Source organism: Heterodontus francisci, chromosome 3, assembly GCF_036365525.1.
Source record: "Heterodontus francisci isolate sHetFra1 chromosome 3, sHetFra1.hap1, whole genome shotgun sequence".
Taxonomy (NCBI): Eukaryota; Metazoa; Chordata; class Chondrichthyes; order Heterodontiformes; family Heterodontidae; genus Heterodontus; species Heterodontus francisci.
This window is the reverse complement of record NC_090373.1, coordinates 190364325-190390910: the sequence shown is the minus strand read 5'-3', so window position 1 is coordinate 190390910 and position 26586 is coordinate 190364325. Positions and strand designations below refer to the sequence as shown.

Sequence of the window (26586 nt, the reverse complement as noted above, 5' to 3'; positions counted from 1 at the left end):
TGTCCCCTGGAGTGTGTCAGTATTTACAGTGGGTCACCGGGAGTGTGTCAGTATTTACAGGGTGCCCCCGGGAGTGTGTCAGTATTTACAGTGGGTCACCGGGAGTGTGTCAGTATTTACAGTGGGTCACCGGGAGTGTGTCAGTATTTACAGTGGGTCACCGGGAGTGTGTCGGTATTTACAGGGTGCCCCCGGGAGTGTGTCAGTATTTACAGTGGGTCACCGGGAGTGTGTCAGTATTTACAGTGAGTCACCGGGAGTGTGTCAGTATTTACAGTGGGTCACCGGGAGTGTGTCGGTATTTACAGGGTGCCCCCGGGAGTGTGTCAGTATTTACAGTGGGTCACCGGGAGTGTGTCGGTATTTACAGTGGGTCACCGGGAGTGTGTCGGTATTTACAGGGTGTTCCCGGGAGTGTGTCAGTATTTACAGGGTGCCCCCGGGAGTGTGTCAGTATTTACAGGGTGCCCCCGGGAGTGTGTCAGTATTTACAGTGGGTCACCGGGAGTGTGTCAGTATTTACAGGGTGCCCCCGGGAGTGTGTCAGTATTTACAGTGGGTCACCGGGAGTGTGTCAGTATTTACAGTGGGTCACCGGGAGTGTGTCAGTATTTACAGTGGGTCACCGGGAGTGTGTCGGTATTTACAGGGTGCCCCCGGGAGTGTGTCAGTATTTACAGTGGGTCACCGGGAGTGTGTCAGTATTTACAGTGAGTCACCGGGAGTGTGTCAGTATTTACAGTGGGTCACCGGGAGTGTGTCGGTATTTACAGGGTGCCCCCGGGAGTGTGTCAGTATTTACAGTGGGTCACCGGGAGTGTGTCGGTATTTACAGTGGGTCACCGGGAGTGTGTCGGTATTTACAGGGTGTTCCCGGGAGTGTGTCAGTATTTACAGGGTGCCCCCGGGAGTGTGTCGGTATTTACAGGGTGTCCCCGGGAGTGTGTCAGTATTTACAGTGGGTCACCGGGAGTGTGTCAGTATTTACAGGGGGTCACCGGGAGTGTGTCAGTATTTACAGTGGGTCACCGGGAGTGTGTCGGTATTTACAGTGGGTCACCGGGAGTGTGTCGGTATTTACAGGGTGCCCCCGGGAGTGTGTCAGTATTTACAGTGGGTCACCGGGAGTGTGTCGGTATTTACAGTGGGTCACCGGGAGTGTGTCGGTATTTACAGGGTGTTCCCGGGAGTGTGTCAGTATTTACAGGGGGTCACCGGGAGTGTGTCGGTATTTACAGGGTGTCCCTGGGAGTGTGTCAGTATTTACAGGGTGTCCCCGGGAGTGTGTCAGTATTTACAGGGTGCCCTGGGGAGTGTGTCAGTATTTACAGGGTGTCCCCGGGAGTGTGTCAGTATTTACAGGGTGCCCTGGGGAGTGTGTCAGTATTTACAGGGTGTCCCCGGGAGTGTGTCAGTATTTACAGGGTGTCCCAGGGAGTGTGTCAGTATTTACAGGGGGATCCCCGGGAGTGTGTCAGTATTTACAGGGGGTCACCGGGAGTGTGTCAGTATTTACAGGGTGTCCCAGGGAGTGTGTCAGTATTTACAGGGGGATCCCCGGGAGTGTGTCAGTATTTACAGGGGGTCACCGGGAGTGTGTCGGTATTTACAGGGTGTTCCCGGGAGTGTGTCAGTATTTACAGGGTGCCCCCGGGAGTGTGTCAGTATTTACAGGGGGTCACCGGGAGTGTGTCGGTATTTACAGGGTGTTCCCGGGAGTGTGTCAGTATTTACAGGGGGTCACCGGGAGTGTGTCGGTATTTACAGGGTGTCCCTGGGAGTGTGTCAGTATTTACAGGGTGTCCCCGGGAGTGTGTCAGTATTTACAGGGTTCCCTGGGGAGTGTGTCAGTATTTACAGGGTGTCCCCGGGAGTGTGTCAGTATTTACAGGGTGCCCTGGGGAGTGTGTCAGTATTTACAGGGTGTCCCCGGGAGTGTGTCAGTATTTACAGGGTGTCCCAGGGAGTGTGTCAGTATTTACAGGGGGATCCCCGGGAGTGTGTCAGTATTTACAGGGGGTCACCGGGAGTGTGTCAGTATTTACAGGGTGTCCCAGGGAGTGTGTCAGTATTTACAGGGGGATCCCCGGGAGTGTGTCAGTATTTACAGGGGGTCACCGGGAGTGTGTCGGTATTTACAGGGTGTTCCCGGGAGTGTGTCAGTATTTACAGGGTGCCCCCGGGAGTGTGTCAGTATTTACAGGGGGTCACCGGGAGTGTGTCGGTATTTACAGGGTGTCCCCGGGAGTGTGTCGGTATTTACAGGGTGTCCCCGGGAGTGTGTCAGTATTTACAGGGTGCCCTGGGGAGTGTGTCAGTATTTACAGGGTGTCCCCGGGAGTGTGTCAGTATTTACAGGGTGTCCCAGGGAGTGTGTCAGTATTTACAGGGGGATCCCCGGGAGTGTGTCAGTATTTACAGGGTGCCCCGGGGAGTGTGTCAGTATTTACAGGGTGTCCCCGGGAGTGTGTCAGTATTTACAGGGGGATCCCCGGGAGTGTGTCAGTATTTACAGGGTGCCCCGGGGAGTGTGTCAGTATTTACAGGGTGTCCCCGGGAGTGTGTCAGTATTTACAGGGGGTCACCGGGAGTGTGTCGGTATTTACAGGGTGTTCCCGGGAGTGTGTCAGTATTTACAGGGTGCCCCCGGGAGTGTGTCAGTATTTACAGGGGGTCACCGGGAGTGTGTCGGTATTTACAGGGTGTTCCCGGGAGTGTGTCAGTATTTACAGGGTGCCCCCGGGAGTGTGTCAGTATTTACAGGGGGTCACCGGGAGTGTGTCGGTATTTACAGGGTGTTCCCGGGAGTGTGTCAGTATTTACAGGGTGCCCCCGGGAGTGTGTCAGTATTTACAGGGGGTCACCGGGAGTGTGTCGGTATTTACAGGGTGTCCCTGGGAGTGTGTCAGTATTTACAGGGTGTCCCCGGGAGTGTGTCAGTATTTACAGGGTGCCCTGGGGAGTGTGTCAGTATTTACAGGGTGTCCCCGGGAGTGTGTCAGTATTTACAGGGTGTCCCAGGGAGTGTGTCAGTATTTACAGGGGGATCCCCGGGAGTGTGTCAGTATTTACAGGGTGCCCCGGGGAGTGTGTCAGTATTTACAGGGTGTCCCCGGGAGTGTGTCAGTATTTACAGGGTGTCCCCGGGAGTGTGTCAGTATTTACAGGGGGATCCCCGGGAGTGTGTCAGTATTTACAGGGTGCCCCGGGGAGTGTGTCAGTATTTACAGGGTGTCCCCGGGAGTGTGTCAGTATTTACAGGGTGTCCCCGGGAGTGTGTCCATATTTACAGGGGGTCACCGGGAGTGTGTCAGTATTTACATGGTGCCCTGGGGAGTGTGTCAGTATTTACAGGGTGTCCCCGGGAGTGTGTCAGTATTTACAGGGTGCCCTGGGGAGTGTGTCAGTATTTACAGGGTGTCCCCGGGAGTGTGTCAGTATTTACAGGGTGTCCCAGGGAGTGTGTCAGTATTTACAGGGGGATCCCCGGGAGTGTGTCAGTATTTACAGGGTGCCCCGGGGAGTGTGTCAGTATTTACAGGGTGTCCCCGGGAGTGTGTCAGTATTTACAGGGTGTCCCCGGGAGTGTGTCAGTATTTACAGGGTGTCCCCGGGAGTGTGTCAGTATTTACAGTGGGTCACCGGGAGTGTGTCAGTATTTACAGGGTGCCCCCGGGAGTGTGTCAGTATTTACAGTGGGTCACCGGGAGTGTGTCAGTATTTACAGTGGGTCACCGGGAGTGTGTCAGTATTTACAGTGGGTCACCGGGAGTGTGTCGGTATTTACAGGGTGCCCCCGGGAGTGTGTCAGTATTTACAGTGGGTCACCGGGAGTGTGTCAGTATTTACAGTGAGTCACCGGGAGTGTGTCAGTATTTACAGTGGGTCACCGGGAGTGTGTCGGTATTTACAGGGTGCCCCCGGGAGTGTGTCAGTATTTACAGTGGGTCACCGGGAGTGTGTCGGTATTTACAGTGGGTCACCGGGAGTGTGTCGGTATTTACAGGGTGTTCCCGGGAGTGTGTCAGTATTTACAGGGTGCCCCCGGGAGTGTGTCGGTATTTACAGGGTGTCCCCGGGAGTGTGTCAGTATTTACAGTGGGTCACCGGGAGTGTGTCAGTATTTACAGGGGGTCACCGGGAGTGTGTCAGTATTTACAGTGGGTCACCGGGAGTGTGTCGGTATTTACAGTGGGTCACCGGGAGTGTGTCGGTATTTACAGGGTGCCCCCGGGAGTGTGTCAGTATTTACAGTGGGTCACCGGGAGTGTGTCGGTATTTACAGTGGGTCACCGGGAGTGTGTCGGTATTTACAGGGTGTTCCCGGGAGTGTGTCAGTATTTACAGGGGGTCACCGGGAGTGTGTCGGTATTTACAGGGTGTCCCTGGGAGTGTGTCAGTATTTACAGGGTGTCCCCGGGAGTGTGTCAGTATTTACAGGGTGCCCTGGGGAGTGTGTCAGTATTTACAGGGTGTCCCCGGGAGTGTGTCAGTATTTACAGGGTGTCCCAGGGAGTGTGTCAGTATTTACAGGGGGATCCCCGGGAGTGTGTCAGTATTTACAGGGGGTCACCGGGAGTGTGTCAGTATTTACAGGGTGTCCCAGGGAGTGTGTCAGTATTTACAGGGGGATCCCCGGGAGTGTGTCAGTATTTACAGGGGGTCACCGGGAGTGTGTCGGTATTTACAGGGTGTTCCCGGGAGTGTGTCAGTATTTACAGGGTGCCCCCGGGAGTGTGTCAGTATTTACAGGGGGTCACCGGGAGTGTGTCGGTATTTACAGGGTGTTCACGGGAGTGTGTCAGTATTTACAGGGGGTCACCGGGAGTGTGTCGGTATTTACAGGGTGTCCCTGGGAGTGTGTCAGTATTTACAGGGTGTCCCCGGGAGTGTGTCAGTATTTACAGGGTGCCCTGGGGAGTGTGTCAGTATTTACAGGGTGTCCCCGGGAGTGTGTCAGTATTTACAGGGTGCCCTGGGGAGTGTGTCAGTATTTACAGGGTGTCCCCGGGAGTGTGTCAGTATTTACAGGGTGTCCCAGGGAGTGTGTCAGTATTTACAGGGGGATCCCCGGGAGTGTGTCAGTATTTACAGGGGGTCACCGGGAGTGTGTCAGTATTTACAGGGTGTCCCAGGGAGTGTGTCAGTATTTACAGGGGGATCCCCGGGAGTGTGTCAGTATTTACAGGGGGTCACCGGGAGTGTGTCGGTATTTACAGGGTGTTCCCGGGAGTGTGTCAGTATTTACAGGGTGCCCCCGGGAGTGTGTCAGTATTTACAGGGGGTCACCGGGAGTGTGTCGGTATTTACAGGGTGTCCCCGGGAGTGTGTCGGTATTTACAGGGTGTCCCCGGGAGTGTGTCAGTATTTACAGGGTGCCCTGGGGAGTGTGTCAGTATTTACAGGGTGTCCCCGGGAGTGTGTCAGTATTTACAGGGTGTCCCAGGGAGTGTGTCAGTATTTACAGGGGGATCCCCGGGAGTGTGTCAGTATTTACAGGGTGCCCCGGGGAGTGTGTCAGTATTTACAGGGTGTCCCCGGGAGTGTGTCAGTATTTACAGGGGGATCCCCGGGAGTGTGTCAGTATTTACAGGGTGCCCCGGGGAGTGTGTCAGTATTTACAGGGTGTCCCCGGGAGTGTGTCAGTATTTACAGGGGGTCACCGGGAGTGTGTCGGTATTTACAGGGTGTTCCCGGGAGTGTGTCAGTATTTACAGGGTGCCCCCGGGAGTGTGTCAGTATTTACAGGGGGTCACCGGGAGTGTGTCGGTATTTACAGGGTGTTCCCGGGAGTGTGTCAGTATTTACAGGGTGCCCCCGGGAGTGTGTCAGTATTTACAGGGGGTCACCGGGAGTGTGTCGGTATTTACAGGGTGTTCCCGGGAGTGTGTCAGTATTTACAGGGTGCCCCCGGGAGTGTGTCAGTATTTACAGGGGGTCACCGGGAGTGTGTCGGTATTTACAGGGTGTCCCTGGGAGTGTGTCAGTATTTACAGGGTGTCCCCGGGAGTGTGTCAGTATTTACAGGGTGCCCTGGGGAGTGTGTCAGTATTTACAGGGTGTCCCCGGGAGTGTGTCAGTATTTACAGGGTGTCCCAGGGAGTGTGTCAGTATTTACAGGGGGATCCCCGGGAGTGTGTCAGTATTTACAGGGTGCCCCGGGGAGTGTGTCAGTATTTACAGGGTGTCCCCGGGAGTGTGTCAGTATTTACAGGGTGTCCCCGGGAGTGTGTCAGTATTTACAGGGGGATCCCCGGGAGTGTGTCAGTATTTACAGGGTGCCCCGGGGAGTGTGTCAGTATTTACAGGGTGTCCCCGGGAGTGTGTCAGTATTTACAGGGTGTCCCCGGGAGTGTGTCCATATTTACAGGGGGTCACCGGGAGTGTGTCAGTATTTACATGGTGCCCTGGGGAGTGTGTCAGTATTTACAGGGTGTCCCCGGGAGTGTGTCAGTATTTACAGGGTGCCCTGGGGAGTGTGTCAGTATTTACAGGGTGTCCCCGGGAGTGTGTCAGTATTTACAGGGTGTCCCAGGGAGTGTGTCAGTATTTACAGGGGGATCCCCGGGAGTGTGTCAGTATTTACAGGGTGCCCCGGGGAGTGTGTCAGTATTTACAGGGTGTCCCCGGGAGTGTGTCAGTATTTACAGGGTGTCCCCGGGAGTGTGTCAGTATTTACAGGGTGTCCCCGGGAGTGTGTCAGTATTTACAGGGTGCCCCCGGGAGTGTGTCAGTATTTACAGTGGGTCACCGGGAGTGTGTCAGTATTTACAGTGGGTCACCGGGAGTGTGTCAGTATTTACAGTGGGTCACCGGGAGTGTGTCGGTATTTACAGGGTGCCCCCGGGAGTGTGTCAGTATTTACAGTGGGTCACCGGGAGTGTGTCAGTATTTACAGTGAGTCACCGGGAGTGTGTCAGTATTTACAGTGGGTCACCGGGAGTGTGTCGGTATTTACAGGGTGCCCCCGGGAGTGTGTCAGTATTTACAGTGGGTCACCGGGAGTGTGTCGGTATTTACAGTGGGTCACCGGGAGTGTGTCGGTATTTACAGGGTGTTCCCGGGAGTGTGTCAGTATTTACAGGGTGCCCCCGGGAGTGTGTCGGTATTTACAGGGTGTCCCCGGGAGTGTGTCAGTATTTACAGTGGGTCACCGGGAGTGTGTCAGTATTTACAGGGGGTCACCGGGAGTGTGTCAGTATTTACAGTGGGTCACCGGGAGTGTGTCGGTATTTACAGTGGGTCACCGGGAGTGTGTCGGTATTTACAGGGTGCCCCCGGGAGTGTGTCAGTATTTACAGTGGGTCACCGGGAGTGTGTCGGTATTTACAGTGGGTCACCGGGAGTGTGTCGGTATTTACAGGGTGTTCCCGGGAGTGTGTCAGTATTTACAGGGGGTCACCGGGAGTGTGTCGGTATTTACAGGGTGTCCCTGGGAGTGTGTCAGTATTTACAGGGTGTCCCCGGGAGTGTGTCAGTATTTACAGGGTGCCCTGGGGAGTGTGTCAGTATTTACAGGGTGTCCCCGGGAGTGTGTCAGTATTTACAGGGTGCCCTGGGGAGTGTGTCAGTATTTACAGGGTGTCCCCGGGAGTGTGTCAGTATTTACAGGGTGTCCCAGGGAGTGTGTCAGTATTTACAGGGGGATCCCCGGGAGTGTGTCAGTATTTACAGGGGGTCACCGGGAGTGTGTCAGTATTTACAGGGTGTCCCAGGGAGTGTGTCAGTATTTACAGGGGGATCCCCGGGAGTGTGTCAGTATTTACAGGGGGTCACCGGGAGTGTGTCGGTATTTACAGGGTGTTCCCGGGAGTGTGTCAGTATTTACAGGGTGCCCCCGGGAGTGTGTCAGTATTTACAGGGGGTCACCGGGAGTGTGTCGGTATTTACAGGGTGTTCCCGGGAGTGTGTCAGTATTTACAGGGGGTCACCGGGAGTGTGTCGGTATTTACAGGGTGTCCCTGGGAGTGTGTCAGTATTTACAGGGTGTCCCCGGGAGTGTGTCAGTATTTACAGGGTGCCCTGGGGAGTGTGTCAGTATTTACAGGGTGTCCCCGGGAGTGTGTCAGTATTTACAGGGTGCCCTGGGGAGTGTGTCAGTATTTACAGGGTGTCCCCGGGAGTGTGTCAGTATTTACAGGGTGTCCCAGGGAGTGTGTCAGTATTTACAGGGGGATCCCCGGGAGTGTGTCAGTATTTACAGGGGGTCACCGGGAGTGTGTCAGTATTTACAGGGTGTCCCAGGGAGTGTGTCAGTATTTACAGGGGGATCCCCGGGAGTGTGTCAGTATTTACAGGGGGTCACCGGGAGTGTGTCGGTATTTACAGGGTGTCCCCGGGAGTGTGTCAGTATTTACAGGGTGTCCCAGGGAGTGTGTCAGTATTTACAGGGGGATCCCCGGGAGTGTGTCAGTATTTACAGGGTGCCCCGGGGAGTGTGTCAGTATTTACAGGGTGTCCCCGGGAGTGTGTCAGTATTTACAGGGGGATCCCCGGGAGTGTGTCAGTATTTACAGGGTGCCCCGGGGAGTGTGTCAGTATTTACAGGGTGTCCCCGGGAGTGTGTCAGTATTTACAGGGGGTCACCGGGAGTGTGTCGGTATTTACAGGGTGTTCCCGGGAGTGTGTCAGTATTTACAGGGTGCCCCCGGGAGTGTGTCAGTATTTACAGGGGGTCACCGGGAGTGTGTCGGTATTTACAGGGTGTTCCCGGGAGTGTGTCAGTATTTACAGGGTGCCCCCGGGAGTGTGTCAGTATTTACAGGGGGTCACCGGGAGTGTGTCGGTATTTACAGGGTGTTCCCGGGAGTGTGTCAGTATTTACAGGGTGCCCCCGGGAGTGTGTCAGTATTTACAGGGGGTCACCGGGAGTGTGTCGGTATTTACAGGGTGTCCCTGGGAGTGTGTCAGTATTTACAGGGTGTCCCCGGGAGTGTGTCAGTATTTACAGGGTGCCCTGGGGAGTGTGTCAGTATTTACAGGGTGTCCCCGGGAGTGTGTCAGTATTTACAGGGTGTCCCAGGGAGTGTGTCAGTATTTACAGGGGGATCCCCGGGAGTGTGTCAGTATTTACAGGGTGCCCCGGGGAGTGTGTCAGTATTTACAGGGTGTCCCCGGGAGTGTGTCAGTATTTACAGGGTGTCCCCGGGAGTGTGTCAGTATTTACAGGGGGATCCCCGGGAGTGTGTCAGTATTTACAGGGTGCCCCGGGGAGTGTGTCAGTATTTACAGGGTGTCCCCGGGAGTGTGTCAGTATTTACAGGGTGTCCCCGGGAGTGTGTCCATATTTACAGGGGGTCACCGGGAGTGTGTCAGTATTTACATGGTGCCCTGGGGAGTGTGTCAGTATTTACAGGGTGTCCCCGGGAGTGTGTCAGTATTTACAGGGTGCCCTGGGGAGTGTGTCAGTATTTACAGGGTGTCCCCGGGAGTGTGTCAGTATTTACAGGGTGTCCCAGGGAGTGTGTCAGTATTTACAGGGGGATCCCCGGGAGTGTGTCAGTATTTACAGGGTGCCCCGGGGAGTGTGTCAGTATTTACAGGGTGTCCCCGGGAGTGTGTCAGTATTTACAGGGTGTCCCCGGGAGTGTGTCAGTATTTACAGGGTGTCCCCGGGAGTGTGTCAGTATTTACAGGGTGCCCCCGGGAGTGTGTCAGTATTTACAGTGGGTCACCGGGAGTGTGTCAGTATTTACAGTGGGTCACCGGGAGTGTGTCAGTATTTACAGTGGGTCACCGGGAGTGTGTCGGTATTTACAGGGTGCCCCCGGGAGTGTGTCAGTATTTACAGTGGGTCACCGGGAGTGTGTCAGTATTTACAGTGAGTCACCGGGAGTGTGTCAGTATTTACAGTGGGTCACCGGGAGTGTGTCGGTATTTACAGGGTGCCCCCGGGAGTGTGTCAGTATTTACAGTGGGTCACCGGGAGTGTGTCGGTATTTACAGTGGGTCACCGGGAGTGTGTCGGTATTTACAGGGTGTTCCCGGGAGTGTGTCAGTATTTACAGGGTGCCCCCGGGAGTGTGTCGGTATTTACAGGGTGTCCCCGGGAGTGTGTCAGTATTTACAGTGGGTCACCGGGAGTGTGTCAGTATTTACAGGGGGTCACCGGGAGTGTGTCAGTATTTACAGTGGGTCACCGGGAGTGTGTCGGTATTTACAGTGGGTCACCGGGAGTGTGTCGGTATTTACAGGGTGCCCCCGGGAGTGTGTCAGTATTTACAGTGGGTCACCGGGAGTGTGTCGGTATTTACAGTGGGTCACCGGGAGTGTGTCGGTATTTACAGGGTGTTCCCGGGAGTGTGTCAGTATTTACAGGGGGTCACCGGGAGTGTGTCGGTATTTACAGGGTGTCCCTGGGAGTGTGTCAGTATTTACAGGGTGTCCCCGGGAGTGTGTCAGTATTTACAGGGTGCCCTGGGGAGTGTGTCAGTATTTACAGGGTGTCCCCGGGAGTGTGTCAGTATTTACAGGGTGCCCTGGGGAGTGTGTCAGTATTTACAGGGTGTCCCCGGGAGTGTGTCAGTATTTACAGGGTGTCCCAGGGAGTGTGTCAGTATTTACAGGGGGATCCCCGGGAGTGTGTCAGTATTTACAGGGGGTCACCGGGAGTGTGTCAGTATTTACAGGGTGTCCCAGGGAGTGTGTCAGTATTTACAGGGGGATCCCCGGGAGTGTGTCAGTATTTACAGGGGGTCACCGGGAGTGTGTCGGTATTTACAGGGTGTTCCCGGGAGTGTGTCAGTATTTACAGGGTGCCCCCGGGAGTGTGTCAGTATTTACAGGGGGTCACCGGGAGTGTGTCGGTATTTACAGGGTGTTCCCGGGAGTGTGTCAGTATTTACAGGGGGTCACCGGGAGTGTGTCGGTATTTACAGGGTGTCCCTGGGAGTGTGTCAGTATTTACAGGGTGTCCCCGGGAGTGTGTCAGTATTTACAGGGTGCCCTGGGGAGTGTGTCAGTATTTACAGGGTGTCCCCGGGAGTGTGTCAGTATTTACAGGGTGCCCTGGGGAGTGTGTCAGTATTTACAGGGTGTCCCCGGGAGTGTGTCAGTATTTACAGGGTGTCCCAGGGAGTGTGTCAGTATTTACAGGGGGATCCCCGGGAGTGTGTCAGTATTTACAGGGGGTCACCGGGAGTGTGTCAGTATTTACAGGGTGTCCCAGGGAGTGTGTCAGTATTTACAGGGGGATCCCCGGGAGTGTGTCAGTATTTACAGGGGGTCACCGGGAGTGTGTCGGTATTTACAGGGTGTTCCCGGGAGTGTGTCAGTATTTACAGGGTGCCCCCGGGAGTGTGTCAGTATTTACAGGGGGTCACCGGGAGTGTGTCGGTATTTACAGGGTGTCCCCGGGAGTGTGTCGGTATTTACAGGGTGTCCCCGGGAGTGTGTCAGTATTTACAGGGTGCCCTGGGGAGTGTGTCAGTATTTACAGGGTGTCCCCGGGAGTGTGTCAGTATTTACAGGGTGTCCCAGGGAGTGTGTCAGTATTTACAGGGGGATCCCCGGGAGTGTGTCAGTATTTACAGGGTGCCCCGGGGAGTGTGTCAGTATTTACAGGGTGTCCCCGGGAGTGTGTCAGTATTTACAGGGGGATCCCCGGGAGTGTGTCAGTATTTACAGGGTGCCCCGGGGAGTGTGTCAGTATTTACAGGGTGTCCCCGGGAGTGTGTCAGTATTTACAGGGGGTCACCGGGAGTGTGTCGGTATTTACAGGGTGTTCCCGGGAGTGTGTCAGTATTTACAGGGTGCCCCCGGGAGTGTGTCAGTATTTACAGGGGGTCACCGGGAGTGTGTCGGTATTTACAGGGTGTTCCCGGGAGTGTGTCAGTATTTACAGGGTGCCCCCGGGAGTGTGTCAGTATTTACAGGGGGTCACCGGGAGTGTGTCGGTATTTACAGGGTGTTCCCGGGAGTGTGTCAGTATTTACAGGGTGCCCCCGGGAGTGTGTCAGTATTTACAGGGGGTCACCGGGAGTGTGTCGGTATTTACAGGGTGTCCCTGGGAGTGTGTCAGTATTTACAGGGTGTCCCCGGGAGTGTGTCAGTATTTACAGGGTGCCCTGGGGAGTGTGTCAGTATTTACAGGGTGTCCCCGGGAGTGTGTCAGTATTTACAGGGTGTCCCAGGGAGTGTGTCAGTATTTACAGGGGGATCCCCGGGAGTGTGTCAGTATTTACAGGGTGCCCCGGGGAGTGTGTCAGTATTTACAGGGTGTCCCCGGGAGTGTGTCAGTATTTACAGGGTGTCCCCGGGAGTGTGTCAGTATTTACAGGGGGATCCCCGGGAGTGTGTCAGTATTTACAGGGTGCCCCGGGGAGTGTGTCAGTATTTACAGGGTGTCCCCGGGAGTGTGTCAGTATTTACAGGGTGTCCCCGGGAGTGTGTCCATATTTACAGGGGGTCACCGGGAGTGTGTCAGTATTTACATGGTGCCCTGGGGAGTGTGTCAGTATTTACAGGGTGTCCCCGGGAGTGTGTCAGTATTTACAGGGTGCCCTGGGGAGTGTGTCAGTATTTACAGGGTGTCCCCGGGAGTGTGTCAGTATTTACAGGGTGTCCCAGGGAGTGTGTCAGTATTTACAGGGGGATCCCCGGGAGTGTGTCAGTATTTACAGGGTGCCCCGGGGAGTGTGTCAGTATTTACAGGGTGTCCCCGGGAGTGTGTCAGTATTTACAGGGTGTCCCCGGGAGTGTGTCAGTATTTACAGGGTGTCCCCGGGAGTGTGTCAGTATTTACAGGGTGTCCCCGGGAGTGTGTCAGTATTGACAGGGTGTCCCCGGGAGTGTGTCCATATTTACAGGGGGTCACCGGGAGTGTGTCAGTATTTACAGGGTGCCCCGGGGAGTGTGTCACTATTTACAGGGTGTCCCCGGGAGTGTGTCAGTATTTACAGGGGGTCACTGGGAGTGTGTCGGTATTTACAGGGTGTCCCAGGGAGTGTGTCAGTATTTACAGGGTGTCCCCGGGAGTGTGTCAGTATTTACAGGGGGTTCACCGGGAGTGTGTCAGTATTTACAGGGTGCCCCGGGGAGTGTGTCAGTATTGACAGGGTGTCCCCGGGAGTGTGTCAGTATTGACAGGGGGTCACCGGGAGTGTGTCCGTATTTACAGGGGGTCACCGGGAGTGTGTCCGTATTTACAGGGGGTCACCGGGAGTGTGTCCATATTTACAGGGGGTCACCGGGAGTGTGTCAGTATTCACAGGGTGTCCCTGGGAGTGTGTCAGTATTTACAGGGGGTCACCGGGAGTGTGTCCGTATTTACAGGGGGTCACCGGGAGTGTGTCAGTATTCACAGGGTGTCCCCGGGAGTGTGTCCGTATTTACAGGGGGTCACCGGGAGTGTGTCAGTATTCACAGGGTGTCCCCGGGAGTGTGTCAGTATTTACAGGGTGCCCCGGGGAGTGTGTCAGTATTTACAGGGGGTCCCTGGGAGTGTGTCAGTATTTACAGGGTGTCCCCGGGAGTTTGTCAATATTTACAGGGGGTCCCGGGGTGTGTGTCGGTATTTACAGGGTGTCCCCGGGAGTGTGTCAGTATTTACGGGGGGTCACCAGGAGTGTGTCGGTATTTACAGGGGGTCCCTGGGAGTGTGTCAGTATTTATAGGGGGTCACCGGGAATGTGTCGGTATTTACAGGGTGTCCCCGGGAGTGTGTCAGTATTTACGGGGGGTCACCAGGAGTGTGTCGGTATTTACAGGGGGTCCCAGGGAGTGTGTCAGTATTTATAGGGGGTCACCGGGAATGTGTCGGTATTTCCAGGGTGTCCCCGGGAGTGTGTCAGTATTTACAGGGGCTCACCGGGAGTGTGTCAGTATTTACAGGGGCTCACCGGGAGTGTGTCAGTATTTACAGGGGGTCCCTGGGAGTGTGTCAGTATTTACAGGGGGTCCCTGGGAGTGTGTCAGTATTTACAGGGGCTCACCGGGAGTGTGTCAGTATTTACAGGGGGTCCCCGGGAGTGTGTCGGTATTTACAGGGTGTCCCCGGGAGTGTGTCAGTATTTACAGGGTGTCCCCGGGAGTGTGTCAGTATTTACAGGGTGTCCCCGGGAGTGTGTCGGTATTTACAGGGGGTCACCGGGAGTGTGTCAGTATTTACAGGGGGTCCCGGGGAGTGTGTCGGTATTTACAGGGGGTCAACGGGAGTGTGTCAGTATTTACAGGGTGTCCCCGGGAGTGTGTCAGTTTTTACAGGGTGCCCCCGGGAGTGTGTCAGTATTTGCAGTGGGTCACCGGGAGTGTGTCGGTATTTACAGGGTGCCCCCGGGAGTGTGTTAGTATTTACAGTGGGTCACCGGGAGTGTGTCGGTATTTACAGTGGGTCACCGGGAGTGTGTCGGTATTTACAGGGTGCCCCCGGGAGTGTGTCAGTATTTACAGTGGGTCACCGGGAGTGTGTCGGTATTTACAGGGTGTTCCCGGGAGTGTGTCAAAATTTACAGGGAGTCCCCGGGAGTGTGTCAGTATTTACAGGGTGTCCCTGGGAGTGTGTCAGTATTTACAGGGTGTCCCCGGGAGTGTGTCAGTATTTACAGGGTGCCCTGGGGAGTGTGTCAGTATTTACAGGGTGTCCCCGGGAGTGTGTCAGTATTTACAGGGTGCCCTGGGGAGGGTGTCAGTATTTACAGGGTGTCCCCGGGAGTGTGTCAGTATTTACAGGGTGTCCCAGGGAGTGTGTCAGTATTTACAGGGGGATCCCCGGGAGTGTGTCAGTATTTACAGGGTGTCCCAGGGAGTGTGTCAGTATTTACAGGGGGATCCCCGGGAGTGTGTCAGTATTTACAGGGTGTCCCCGGGAGTGTGTCAGTATTTACAGGGTGTCCCCGGGAGTGTGTCAGTATTTACAGGGTGTCCCCGGGAGTGTGTCAGTATTTACAGGGGGATCCCCGGGAGTGTGTCAGTATTTACAGGGTGCCCCGGGGAGTGTGTCAGTATTTACAGGGTGTCCCCGGGAGTGTGTCAGTATTTACAGGGTGTCCCCGGGAGTGTGTCCATATTTACAGGGGGTCACCGGGAGTGTGTCAGTATTTACAGGGTGCCCCGGGGAGTGTGTCACTATTTACAGGGTGTCCCCGGGAGTGTGTCAGTATTTACAGGGGGTCACTGGGAGTGTGTCGGTATTTACAGGGTGTCCCAGGGAGTGTGTCGGTATTTACAGGGTGTCCCCGGGAGTGTGTCAGTATTTACAGGGGGATCCCCGGGAGTGTGTCAGTATTTACAGGGGGTCACTGGGAGTGTGTCAGTATTTACAGGGTGTCCCCGGGAGTGTGTCAGTATTTACAGGGTGCCCTGGGGAGTGTGTCAGTATTTACAGGGTGTCCCCGGGAGTGTGTCAGTATTTACAGGGTGCCCTGGGGAGTGTGTCAGTATTTACAGGGTGTCCCCGGGAGTGTGTCAGTATTTACAGGGTGTCCCAGGGAGTGTGTCAGTATTTACAGGGGGATCCCCGGGAGTGTGTCAGTATTTACAGGGTGCCCCGGGGAGTGTGTCAGTATTTACAGGGTGTTCCCGGGAGTGTGTCAGTATTTACAGGGTGTCCCCGGGAGTGTGTCAGTATTTACAGGGGGATCCCCGGGAGTGTGTCAGTATTTACAGGGTGCCCCGGGGAGTGTGTCAGTATTTACAGGGTGTCCCCGGGAGTGTGTCAGTATTTACAGGGTTTCCCCGGGAGTGTGTCCATATTTACAGGGGGTCACCGGGAGTGTGTCAGTATTTACAGGGTGCCCCGGGGAGTGTGTCACTATTTACAGGGTGTCCCCGGGAGTGTGTCAGTATTTACAGGGGGTCACTGGGAGTGTGTCGGTATTTACAGGGTGTCCCAGGGAGTGTGTCAGTATTTACAGGGTGTCCCCGGGAGTGTGTCAGTATTTACAGGGGGATTCCCGGGAGTGTGTCAGTATTTACAGGGTGCCCCGGGGAGTGTGTCAGTATTTACAGGGTGTCCCCGGGAGTGTGTCAGTATTTACAGGGGGTCACCGGGAGTGTGTCCGTATTTACAGGGGGTCACCGGGAGTGTGTCCGTATTTACAGGGGGTCACCGGGAGTGTGTCAGTATTCACAGGGTGTCCCCGGGAGTGTGTCCGTATTTACAGGGGGTCACCGGGAGTGTGTCCGTATTTACAGGGGGTCACCGGGAGTGTGTCAGTATTCACAGGGTGTCCCCGGGAGTGTGTCCATATTTACAGGGGTCACCGGGAGTGTGTCAGTATTTACAGGGTGTCCCCGGGAGTGTGTCAGTATTCACAGGGTGTCCCCGGGAGTGTGTCCGTATTCACAGGGTGTCCCCGGGAGTGTGTCCGTATTTACAGGGTGTCCCCGGGAGTGTGTCAGTATTCACAGGTTGACCCCGGGAGTGTGTCCGTATTTACAGGGGGTCACCGGGAGTGTGTCAGTATTCACAGGGTGTCCCTGGGAGTGTGTCAGTATTTACAGGGTGTCCCCGGGAGTGTGTCAGTATTTACAGGGGGTTCCCGGGGAGTGTGTCAGTATTTAGAGGGTGTCCCCGGGAGTGTGTCAGTATTTACAGGGGGTCACCGGGAGTGTGTCCGTATTTACAGGGTGTCACCGGGATTGTGTCAGTATTTGCAGTGGGTCACCGGGAGTGTGTCGGTATTTACAGGGTGCCCCCGGGAGTGTGTTAGTATTTACAGTGGGTCACCGGGAGTGTGTCGGTATTTACAGTGGGTCACCGGGAGTGTGTCGGTATTTACAGGGTGCCCCCGGGAGTGTGTCAGTATTTACAGTGGGTCACCGGGAGTGTGTCGGTATTTACAGGGTGTTCCCGGGAGTGTGTCAAAATTTACAGGGAGTCCCCGGGAGTGTGTCAGTATTTACAGGGTGTCCCTGGGGAGTGTGTCAGTATTTACAGGGTGTCCCCGGGAGTGTGTCAGTATTTACAGGGTGTCCCAGGGAGTGTGTCAGTATTTACAGGGGGATCCCCGGGAGTGTGTCAGTATTTACAGGGTGCCCTGGGGAGTGTGTCAGTATTTACAGGGTGTCCCCGGGAGTGTGTCAGTATTTACAGGGTGTCCCAGGGAGTGTGTCAGTATTTACAGGGGGATCCCCGGGAGTGTGTCAGTATTTACAGGGTGCCCCGGGGAGTGTGTCAGTATTTACAGGGTGTCCCCGGGAGTGTGTCAGTATTTACAGGGTGCCCCGGGGAGTGTGTCAGTATTTACAGGGTGTCCCCGGGAGTGTGTCAGTATTTACAGGGTGTCCCCGGGAGTGTGTCAGTATTTACAGGGTGCCCCGGGGAGTGTGTCAGTATTTACAGGGTGTCCCCGGGAGTGTGTCAGTATTTACAGGGTGTCCCCGGGAGTGTGTCCATATTTACAGGGGGTCACCGGGAGTGTGTCAGTATTTACAGGGTGCCCCGGGGAGTGTGTCACTATTTACAGGGTGTCCCCGGGAGTGTGTCAGTATTTACAGGGGGTCACTGGGAGTGTGTCGGTATTTACAGGGTGTCCCAGGGAGTGTGTCAGTATTTACAGGGTGTCCCCGGGAGTGTGTCAGTATTTACAGGGGGATCCCCGGGAGTGTGTCAGTATTTACAGGGGGTCACTGGGAGTGTGTCAGTATTTACAGGGTGTCCCCGGGAGTGTGTCAGTATTTACAGGGTGCCCTGGGGAGTGTGTCAGTATTTACAGGGTGTCCCCGGGAGTGTGTCAGTATTTACAGGGTGCCCTGGGGAGTGTGTCAGTATTTACAGGGTGTCCCCGGGAGTGTGTCAGTATTTACAGGGTGTCCCAGGGAGTGTGTCAGTATTTACAGGGGGATCCCCGGGAGTGTGTCAGTATTTACAGGGTGCCCCGGGGAGTGTGTCAGTATTTACAGGGTGTCCCCGGGAGTGTGTCAGTATTTACAGGGTGTCCCCGGGAGTGTGTCAGTATTTACAGGGGGATCCCCGGGAGTGTGTCACTATTTACAGGGTGCCCCGGGGAGTGTGTCAGTATTTACAGGGTGTCCCCGGGAGTGTGTCAGTATTGACAGGGTTTCCCCGGGAGTGTGTCCATATTTACAGGGGGTCACCGGGAGTGTGTCAGTATTTACAGGGTGCCCCGGGGAGTGTGTCACTATTTACAGGGTGTCCCCGGGAGTGTGTCAGTATTTACAGGGGGTCACTGGGAGTGTGTCGGTATTTACAGGGTGTCCCAGGGAGTGTGTCAGTATTTACAGGGTGTCCCCGGGAGTGTGTCAGTATTTACAGGGGGATTCCCGGGAGTGTGTCAGTATTTACAGGGTGCCCCGGGGAGTGTGTCAGTATTTACAGGGTGTCCCCGGGAGTGTGTCAGTATTTACAGGGGGTCACCGGGAGTGTGTCCGTATTTACAGGGGGTCACCGGGAGTGTGTCCGTATTTACAGGGGGTCACCGGGAGTGTGTCAGTATTCACAGGGTGTCCCTGGGAGTGTGTCAGTATTTACAGGGTGTCCCCGGGAGTGTGTCAGTATTTACAGGGGGTTCCCGGGGAGTGTGTCAGTATTTAGAGGGTGTCCCCGGGAGTGTGTCAGTATTTACAGGGGGTCACCGGGAGTGTGTCCGTATTTACAGGGTGTCACCGGGATTGTGTCAGTATTTACAGGGGGTCACCGGGAGTGTGTCGGTATTTACAGGGGTCACCGGGAGTGTGTCAGTATTTACAGGGTGTCCCCGGGAGTGTGTCAGTATTTACAGGGGGTCACCGGGAGTGTGTCCGTATTTACAGGGGGTCACCGGGAGTGTGTCCGTATTTACAGGGGGTCACCGGGAGTGTGTCAGTATTCACAGGGTGTCCCTGGGAGTGTGTCAGTATTTACAGGGTGTCCCCGGGAGTGTGTCAGTATTTACAGGGGGTTCCCGGGGAGTGTGTCAGTATTTAGAGGGTGTCCCCGGGAGTGTGTCAGTATTTACAGGGGGTCACCGGGAGTGTGTCCGTATTTACAGGGTGTCACCGGGATTGTGTCAGTATTTACAGGGGGTCACCGGGAGTGTGTCGGTATTTACAGGGGTCACCGGGAGTGTGTCGGTATTTACAGGGTGCCCCCGGGAGTGTGTTAGTATTTACAGTGGGTCACCGGGAGTGTGTCGGTATTTACAGTGGGTCACCGGGAGTGTGTCGGTATTTACAGGGTGCCCCCGGGAGTGTGTCAGTATTTACAGTGGGTCACCGGGAGTGTGTCGGTATTTACAGGGTGTTCCCGGGAGTGTGTCAAAATTTACAGGGAGTCCCCGGGAGTGTGTCAGTATTTACAGGGTGTCCCTGGGAGTGTGTCAGTATTTACAGGGTGTCCCCGGGAGTGTGTCAGTATTTACAGGGTGCCCTGGGGAGTGTGTCAGTATTTACAGGGTGTCCCCGGGAGTGTGTCAGTATTTACAGGGTGCCCTGGGGAGGGTGTCAGTATTTACAGGGTGTCCCCGGGAGTGTGTCAGTATTTACAGGGTGTCCCAGGGAGTGTGTCAGTATTTACAGGGGGATCCCCGGGAGTGTGTCAGTATTTACAGGGTGCCCCGGGGAGTGTGTCAGTATTTACAGGGTGTCCCCGGGAGTGTGTCAGTATTTACAGGGTGTCCCCGGGAGTGTGTCAGTATTTACAGGGTGTCCCCGGGAGTGTGTCAGTATTTACAGGGGGATCCCCGGGAGTGTGTCAGTATTTACAGGGTGTCCCCGGGAGTGTGTCAGTATTTACAGGGGGATCCCCGGGAGTGTGTCAGTATTTACAGGGTGCCCCGGGGAGTGTGTCAGTATTTACAGGGTGTCCCCGGGAGTGTGTCAGTATTTACAGGGTGCCCCGGGGAGTGTGTCAGTATTTACAGGGTGTCCCCGGGAGTGTGTCAGTATTTACAGGGTGTCCCCGGGAGTGTGTCAGTATTTACAGGGGGATCCCCGGGAGTGTGTCACTATTTACAGGGTGCCCCGGGGAGTGTGTCAGTATTTACAGGGTGTCCCCGGGAGTGTGTCAGTATTGACAGGGTTTCCCCGGGAGTGTGTCCATATTTACAGGGGGTCACCGGGAGTGTGTCAGTATTTACAGGGTGCCCCGGGGAGTGTGTCACTATTTACAGGGTGTCCCCGGGAGTGTGTCAGTATTTACAGGGGTCACTGGGAGTGTGTCGGTATTTACAGGGTGTCCCAGGGAGTGTGTCAGTATTTACAGGGTGTCCCCGGGAGTGTGTCAGTATTTACAGGGGGATTCCCGGGAGTGTGTCAGTATTTACAGGGTGCCCCGGGGAGTGTGTCAGTATTTACAGGGTGTCCCCGGGAGTGTGTCAGTATTTACAGGGGGTCACCGGGAGTGTGTCCGTATTTACAGGGGGTCACCGGGAGTGTGTCCGTATTTACAGGGGGTCACCGGGAGTGTGTCCATATTTACAGGGGGTCACCGGGAGTGTGTCAGTATTCACAGGGTGTCCCCGGGAGTGTGTCCGTATTTACAGGGGGTCACCGGGAGTGTGTCCGTATTTACAGGGGGTCACCGGGAGTGTGTCAGTATTCACAGGGTGTCCCCGGGAGTGTGTCCATATTTACAGGGGTCACCGGGAGTGTGTCAGTATTTACAGGGTGTCCCCGGGAGTGTGTCAGTATTCACAGGGTGTCCCCGGGAGTGTGTCCGTATTCACAGGGTGTCCCCGGGAGTGTGTCCGTATTTACAGGGTGTCCCCGGGAGTGTGTCAGTATTCACAGGTTGACCCCGGGAGTGTGTCCGTATTTACAGGGGGTCACCGGGAGTGTGTCAGTATTCACAGGGTGTCCCCGGGAGTGTGTCAATATTCACAGGGTGTCCCCGGGAGTGTGTCCGTATTTACAGGGGGTCACCGGGAGTGTGTCAGTATTCACAGGGTGTCCCTGGGAGTGTGTCAGTATTTACAGGGTGTCCCCGGGAGTGTGTCAGTATTTACAGGGGGTTCCCGGGGAGTGTGTCAGTATTTAGAGGGTGTCCCCGGGAGTGTGTCAGTATTTACAGGGGGTCACCGGGAGTGTGTCCGTATTTACAGGGTGTCACCGGGATTGTGTCAGTATTTACAGGGGGTCACCGGGAGTGTGTCAGTATTTACAGGGGGTCACCGGGAGTGTGTCAGTATTTACAGGGGGTCACCGGGAGTGTGTCAGTATTTACAGGGTGTCATCGGGAGTGTGTGAGTATTTACAGGGGGTCACCGGGAGCGTGTCGGTATTTACAGGGGCTCACAGGGAGCGTGTCGGTATTTACAGGATGTCCCCGGGGAGTGCGTCAGTATTTACAGGGGCTCACCGGGAGCGTGTCGGTATTTACAGGATGTCCCCGGGGAGTGCGTAAGTATTTACAGGGTGTCACCGGGAGCGCACAGTATTTACAGGGTGTCATCGGGAGTGTGTCAGTATTTACAGTGGGTCACCGGCAGTGTGTCGGTATTTACAGGGTGTCCCCGGGAGCGTGTCGGTATTTACAGGGTGTCCCCGGGAGTGTGTCAGTATTTACAGGGTGTCCCCGGGAGTGTGTCAGTATTTACAGGGTGCCCCGGGGAGTGTGTCGGTATTTACAGGGGGTCCCCGGGGGTGTGTCAGTATTTACAGGGTGCCCCGGGGAGTGTGTCGGTATTTACAGGGTGTCCCCGGGAGTGTGTCGGTATTTACAGGGTGTCCCCGGCAGTGTGTCGGTATTTACAGGGTGCCCCGGGGAGTGTGTCGGTATATACAGGGGGTCACCGGGAGTGTGTCGGTATTTACAGGGCGTCCCCGGGAGTGTGTCGGTATTTACAGGGCGTCCCCGGGAGTGTGTCGGTATTTACAGGGTGTCCCCGGGAGTGTGTCGGTATTTACAGGGTGTCCCCGGCAGTGTGTCGGTATTTACAGGGTGTCCCCGGCAGTGTGTCGGTATTTACAGGGTGTCCCCGGGAGTGTGTCGGTATTTACAGGGCGTCCCCGGGAGTGTGTCGGTATTTACAGGGCGTCCCCGGGAGTGTGTCGGTATTTACAGAGGGGTGCGGGGGGCTGGGGGAGGGTAGTGACATTATTTACCTAGTATCCAATTGTCGCACATCTGGTAACACCCATCGCAACACAGTGCAGTTAATGCTACATGAAGAGAAGGAAGGGCTGGGGTGTGGGTGGAGCGTGATCATCCTGATCTGTGTGGCTCTACCTGGGTGGAGCAGTAACCTAATGAACAAGAGAACCAGTGGGGAGTTGAGGAGAATCTATTTACTCAGATCGTTGTTTTAATCTAAAATTCATTGCCTGCAAGGGTAGTGGAAGCAGATTCAACAGTAACTTTCAAAAGATAATTGGACAAGTACCTTGTGGGGAAAAGTTTGCCAAGATGTGGGGAAAGACCGAGTGATTGGGACTAATTGTACAGCTCTTTCAAAAAGCTGGCATAGGAACAATGGACAGAATGGTCTCCTTCTGTCCTGTATTATTTTACCATTCTTTGAACTGCAGGGGCCCCAATACATTTATTGTATAATGATGAAGGTAGCAAACTGCCAGAAGGAATTGGTCCCATGAGGGGGTGGTGGGGGGGGTCGGGGGGTGAGGGCAGAAAGTTAGGTCCAACTAAATGCTGATGAATGTATGTCTATTTTTTTCATTAAGAAACAGATTTCTCTAAGTGCAAGGGGCAGTGGTCAGAAACCACTTCCTCCGTCATCCAAGGAGAGCTGGGATTGAAGTTCCAAAGGAGAAAACGTACGAGCTTCACTCAGGATCAAATCCTTGCAATGGAGTCAGTTTTCAGCTCCAACAGATATCCCAACATTTATCTCAGAGAAACCTTGGCAGAGCTGATTGGGCAGCCAGAGTCCAGAATACACGTAAGTCTCCCCTTACCTTTGGTTTCCTTGTAGAATCATATACTAATGTCCTTTAGGGAAGGAAATCTGCTGTCCTTACCTGGTCTGGCCGACATGTGACTCCAGACCCACAGCAATGTGGTTAACTCTTACATGCCCTCTGAAATGGCCTAGCGAGCCACTCAGTTGTACCTAACCGCTACGAAGTCAATAAAAAGGAATGAAACAGGATGGATCACTCGGCATCGACCTCGGCACCGGAAATGACAACGGCAAACCCGGCCCTGTCGACCCTGCAATGTCCTCCTTACTAACATCTGGGGGCTTGTGCCAAAGTTGGGAGAGCTGTCCCACAGACTAGTCAAGCAACAGCCTGACATAGTCATACTCACGGAATCATACCTTACAGACAATGTCCCAGACACTGCCATCACCATCCCCTGGTATGTCCTGTCCCACCGGCAGGACAGACCCAGCAGAGGTGGCGGGACTGTGGTCTACAGTCGGAAGGCAGTTGCCCTGGGAGTCCCCAACATCGACTCTGGACCCTATGAAGTCTCATGGCATCAGGTCAAACATGGACAAGGTAACCTCCTACTGATTACCACCTACCGCCCTCCCTCAACTGATGAGTCAGTAATCTTCATGCTGAACACCACTTGGAGGAAGCACTGAGGGTGGCAAGGGCACAAAATGTACTCTGGGTGGGGGAATTCAATGTCCATCACCAAGAGTGGCTCAATAGCACCACTACTGACCGAGCTGGCCGAGTACTAAAGGACATAGCTGCTAGACTGGGTCTGCGGCAGGTGGTGGGGGAACCAACACGAGGGAAAAACATACTTGACCTTGAGTTCACCAATCTGCCTGCCGCAGATGCTTCTGTCCATGACTGCATTGGTAGGAGTGACCACCGCACAGTCCTTGTGGAGACGAAGTCCCGCCTTCACATTGAGGATACCGTCCATCGTGTTGTGTGGCACTATCACCGTGCTAAATGGGATAGATTTCGAACAGATCTAGCAATGCAAAACTGGGCATCTATGAGGCGCTGTGGGCCATCAGCAGCAGCAGAATTGTACTCAACCACAATCTGTAACCTCATGGCCCGGCATATCCCCCACTCTACTATTACCAACAAGCCAGGAGACCAATCCTGGTTCAATGAAGAGTGAAGGCCAGGAGCAGCACCAGGCATACCTCAAAATGAGGTATCAACCTGGTGAAGCTACAACCCAGGACTACTTGCTAAACTGCATAAGCAGCATGCGATAGACAGAGCTAAGCGATCCCATAACCAACGTATCAGAACTAGGCACTTCAGTCCTGCCACATCCAGTCTTGAATGGTGGTGGACAATTAAACAACTAACTGGAGGAGGTGGCTCCATAAATATCCCCATCCTCAATGAAGGGGGGAGCCCAGCACATCAATGCGAAAGATAAGGCAGAAGCATTTGCAACAATCTTCAGCCAGAAGTGCCGAGTTGATGATCCATCTCGGCCCCCTCCTGAAGTCCCCAGCATCACAGATGCCAGACTTCAGCCAATTCAATTCACTCCGCGTGATATCAAGAAACAACTGAAGGCACTGGATACTGCAAAGGCTATGGGTCCTGACAATATTCCGGCAATAGTACTGAAGACCTGTGCTCCAGAACTTGCCGCACCCCTAGCCAAGCTGTTCCAGTATAGCTACAACACTGGCATCATCCCGGCAATGTGGAAAATTGCCCAGGTATGCCCTGGAAACAAAAAGCAGGACAAGTCCAACCCGGCCAATTACCGCCCCATCAGTCTACTCTCAATCATCAGGGGCAAAACTCTCTGCTGGTTGGAGTCATATCTAGCACAAAGGAAGATGGCTGTGGTTGTTGGAGGTCAATCATCTGAGCTCCAGGACAACACCGCAGGAACAAGGAACAAAGAACAGTACAGCAGAGGACCAGGATTCGGCCCTCCAAGCCTGCGCCGATCTTGATGCCTACCTAAACTAAAACCTTCTGCACTTCCGGGGACTGTATCCCTCTATTCCCAACCTATTCATGTATTTGTCAAGATGCCTCTTAAACGTCGCTATCGTACCTGCTTCCACCACCTCCCCCGGCAGCAAGTTCCAGGCACTCACCATCCTCTGTGTAAAGAACTTGCCTTGCACATCCCCTCTAAACTTTGGCCCTCTCACCTTAAACCTATGTCCCCTAGTCACTGACTTTTCCACCCTGGGAAAAAGCTTCTGACTATCCACTCAGTTCATGCCACTCATAACTTTGTAAACCTCTATCATGTCGCCCCTCCACGTCCGTCGTTCCAGTGAAAACAATCCGAGTTTATCCAACCTCTCCTCATAGCTAATGCCCTCCAGACCAGGCAACATCCTGGTAAACCTCCTCTGTACCCTCTCCAAAGCCTCCACGTCCTTCTGGAAGTGTGGCGACCAGAATTGCACGCAATATTCTAAGTGTGGCCTAACACGTTCTGTACAGCTGCAGCATGACCTGCATATTTTTATACTCTATGCCCCGACTGATGAAAGCAAGCATGCCATATGCCTTCTTGACTACCTTATCGACCTGCGTTGCCACTTTCAGTGACCTGTGGACCTGTGTGCCCAGATCTCTCTGCCTGTCAATGCTCCTAAGGGTTCTGCCATTTACTGTATACTTCCCACCTGCATTAGACCTTCCAAAATGCATTACCTCACATTTGTCCGGATTAAACTCCATCTGCCATTTCTCCGCCCAAGTCTCCAACCGATCTATATCCTGCTGTATCCTCTGACAATCCTCATCACTGTCCGTAACTCCACCAACCCTTGTGTCGTCCGCAAACTTAGTAATCAGACCAGCTACATTTTCCTCCAAATCATTTATATATACTGCAAAGAGCAAAGGTCCCAGCACTGATCCCTGCGGAACATCACTAGTCACATCCCTCCATTCAGAAAAGCACCCTTCCACTGCTACCCTCTGTCTTCTATGACTGAGTCAGTTCTGTATCCATCTTGCCAGCTCACCTCTGATCCCGTGTGACTTCACCTTTTGTACCAGTCTGCAATGAGGGACCTTGTCAAAGGAGTCCCTCAGGGTAGTGTCCTCGGCCCAACCATCTTCAGCTGCTTCATCAATGACCTTCCTTCAATCATAAGGTCAGAAGTGGGTATGTTTGCTGATGATTGCACAATGTTCATCACCATTTGCAACTCCTCAAATACTGAAGCAAGACCTGGACAATATCCAGGCTTGGGCTGATAAGTGACAAGTAACATTCGCACCACACAGGCGCCAGGCAATGATCATCTCCAAAAATAGAGAATCTAACCATCTCCCCATGACATTCAATGGCATTACCATCGCTGAATCCCCCATTATCAACATCCTAGGGGCTACCATTGACCAGAAACTGAACTGGAGTAGTCATTTATTTTATTTATTTATAGATACAGCACTGAAACAGGCCCTTCGGCCCACCGAGTCTATGCCGACCAAGAACCACCCATTTATACTAACCCTACAGTAATCCCATATTCCCTACCACCTACCTACACTAGGGGCAATTTACAATGGCCAATTTACCTATCACCTGAAAGTCTTTGGCGGTGGGAGGAAACCGGAGCACCCGGCGAAAACCCACGTGGTCACAGGGAGAACTTGCAAACTCCGCACAGGCAGTACCCAGAATTGAACCCGGGTCCCTTGAGCTGTAAGGCTGTGGTGCTAACCACTGCGCCACTGTGCCGCCCTAAACCTATTAGCATATTAATACCGTGGCTACAAGAGCAGGTCAGAGGCTAGGAATCCTGCGGCGAGTAACTCACCTCCTGACTCCCCAAG

General features: G+C 54.2%; 1 protein-coding gene across 1 annotated transcript in view; it reads left to right on the top strand.

Moving 5' to 3' along the window:
- The window catches only part of LOC137367171 (homeotic protein ocelliless-like), a 31653-nt gene that overhangs the window by 2380 nt on the left and 2687 nt on the right, over nucleotides 1-26586 (top strand). The window contains exon 2 of the mRNA XM_068028607.1: nucleotides 22558-22775. Within this exon, the coding sequence (XP_067884708.1) occupies nucleotides 22558-22775 (218 nt within the window). The remainder of the gene's footprint in view (nucleotides 1-22557; nucleotides 22776-26586) is intronic.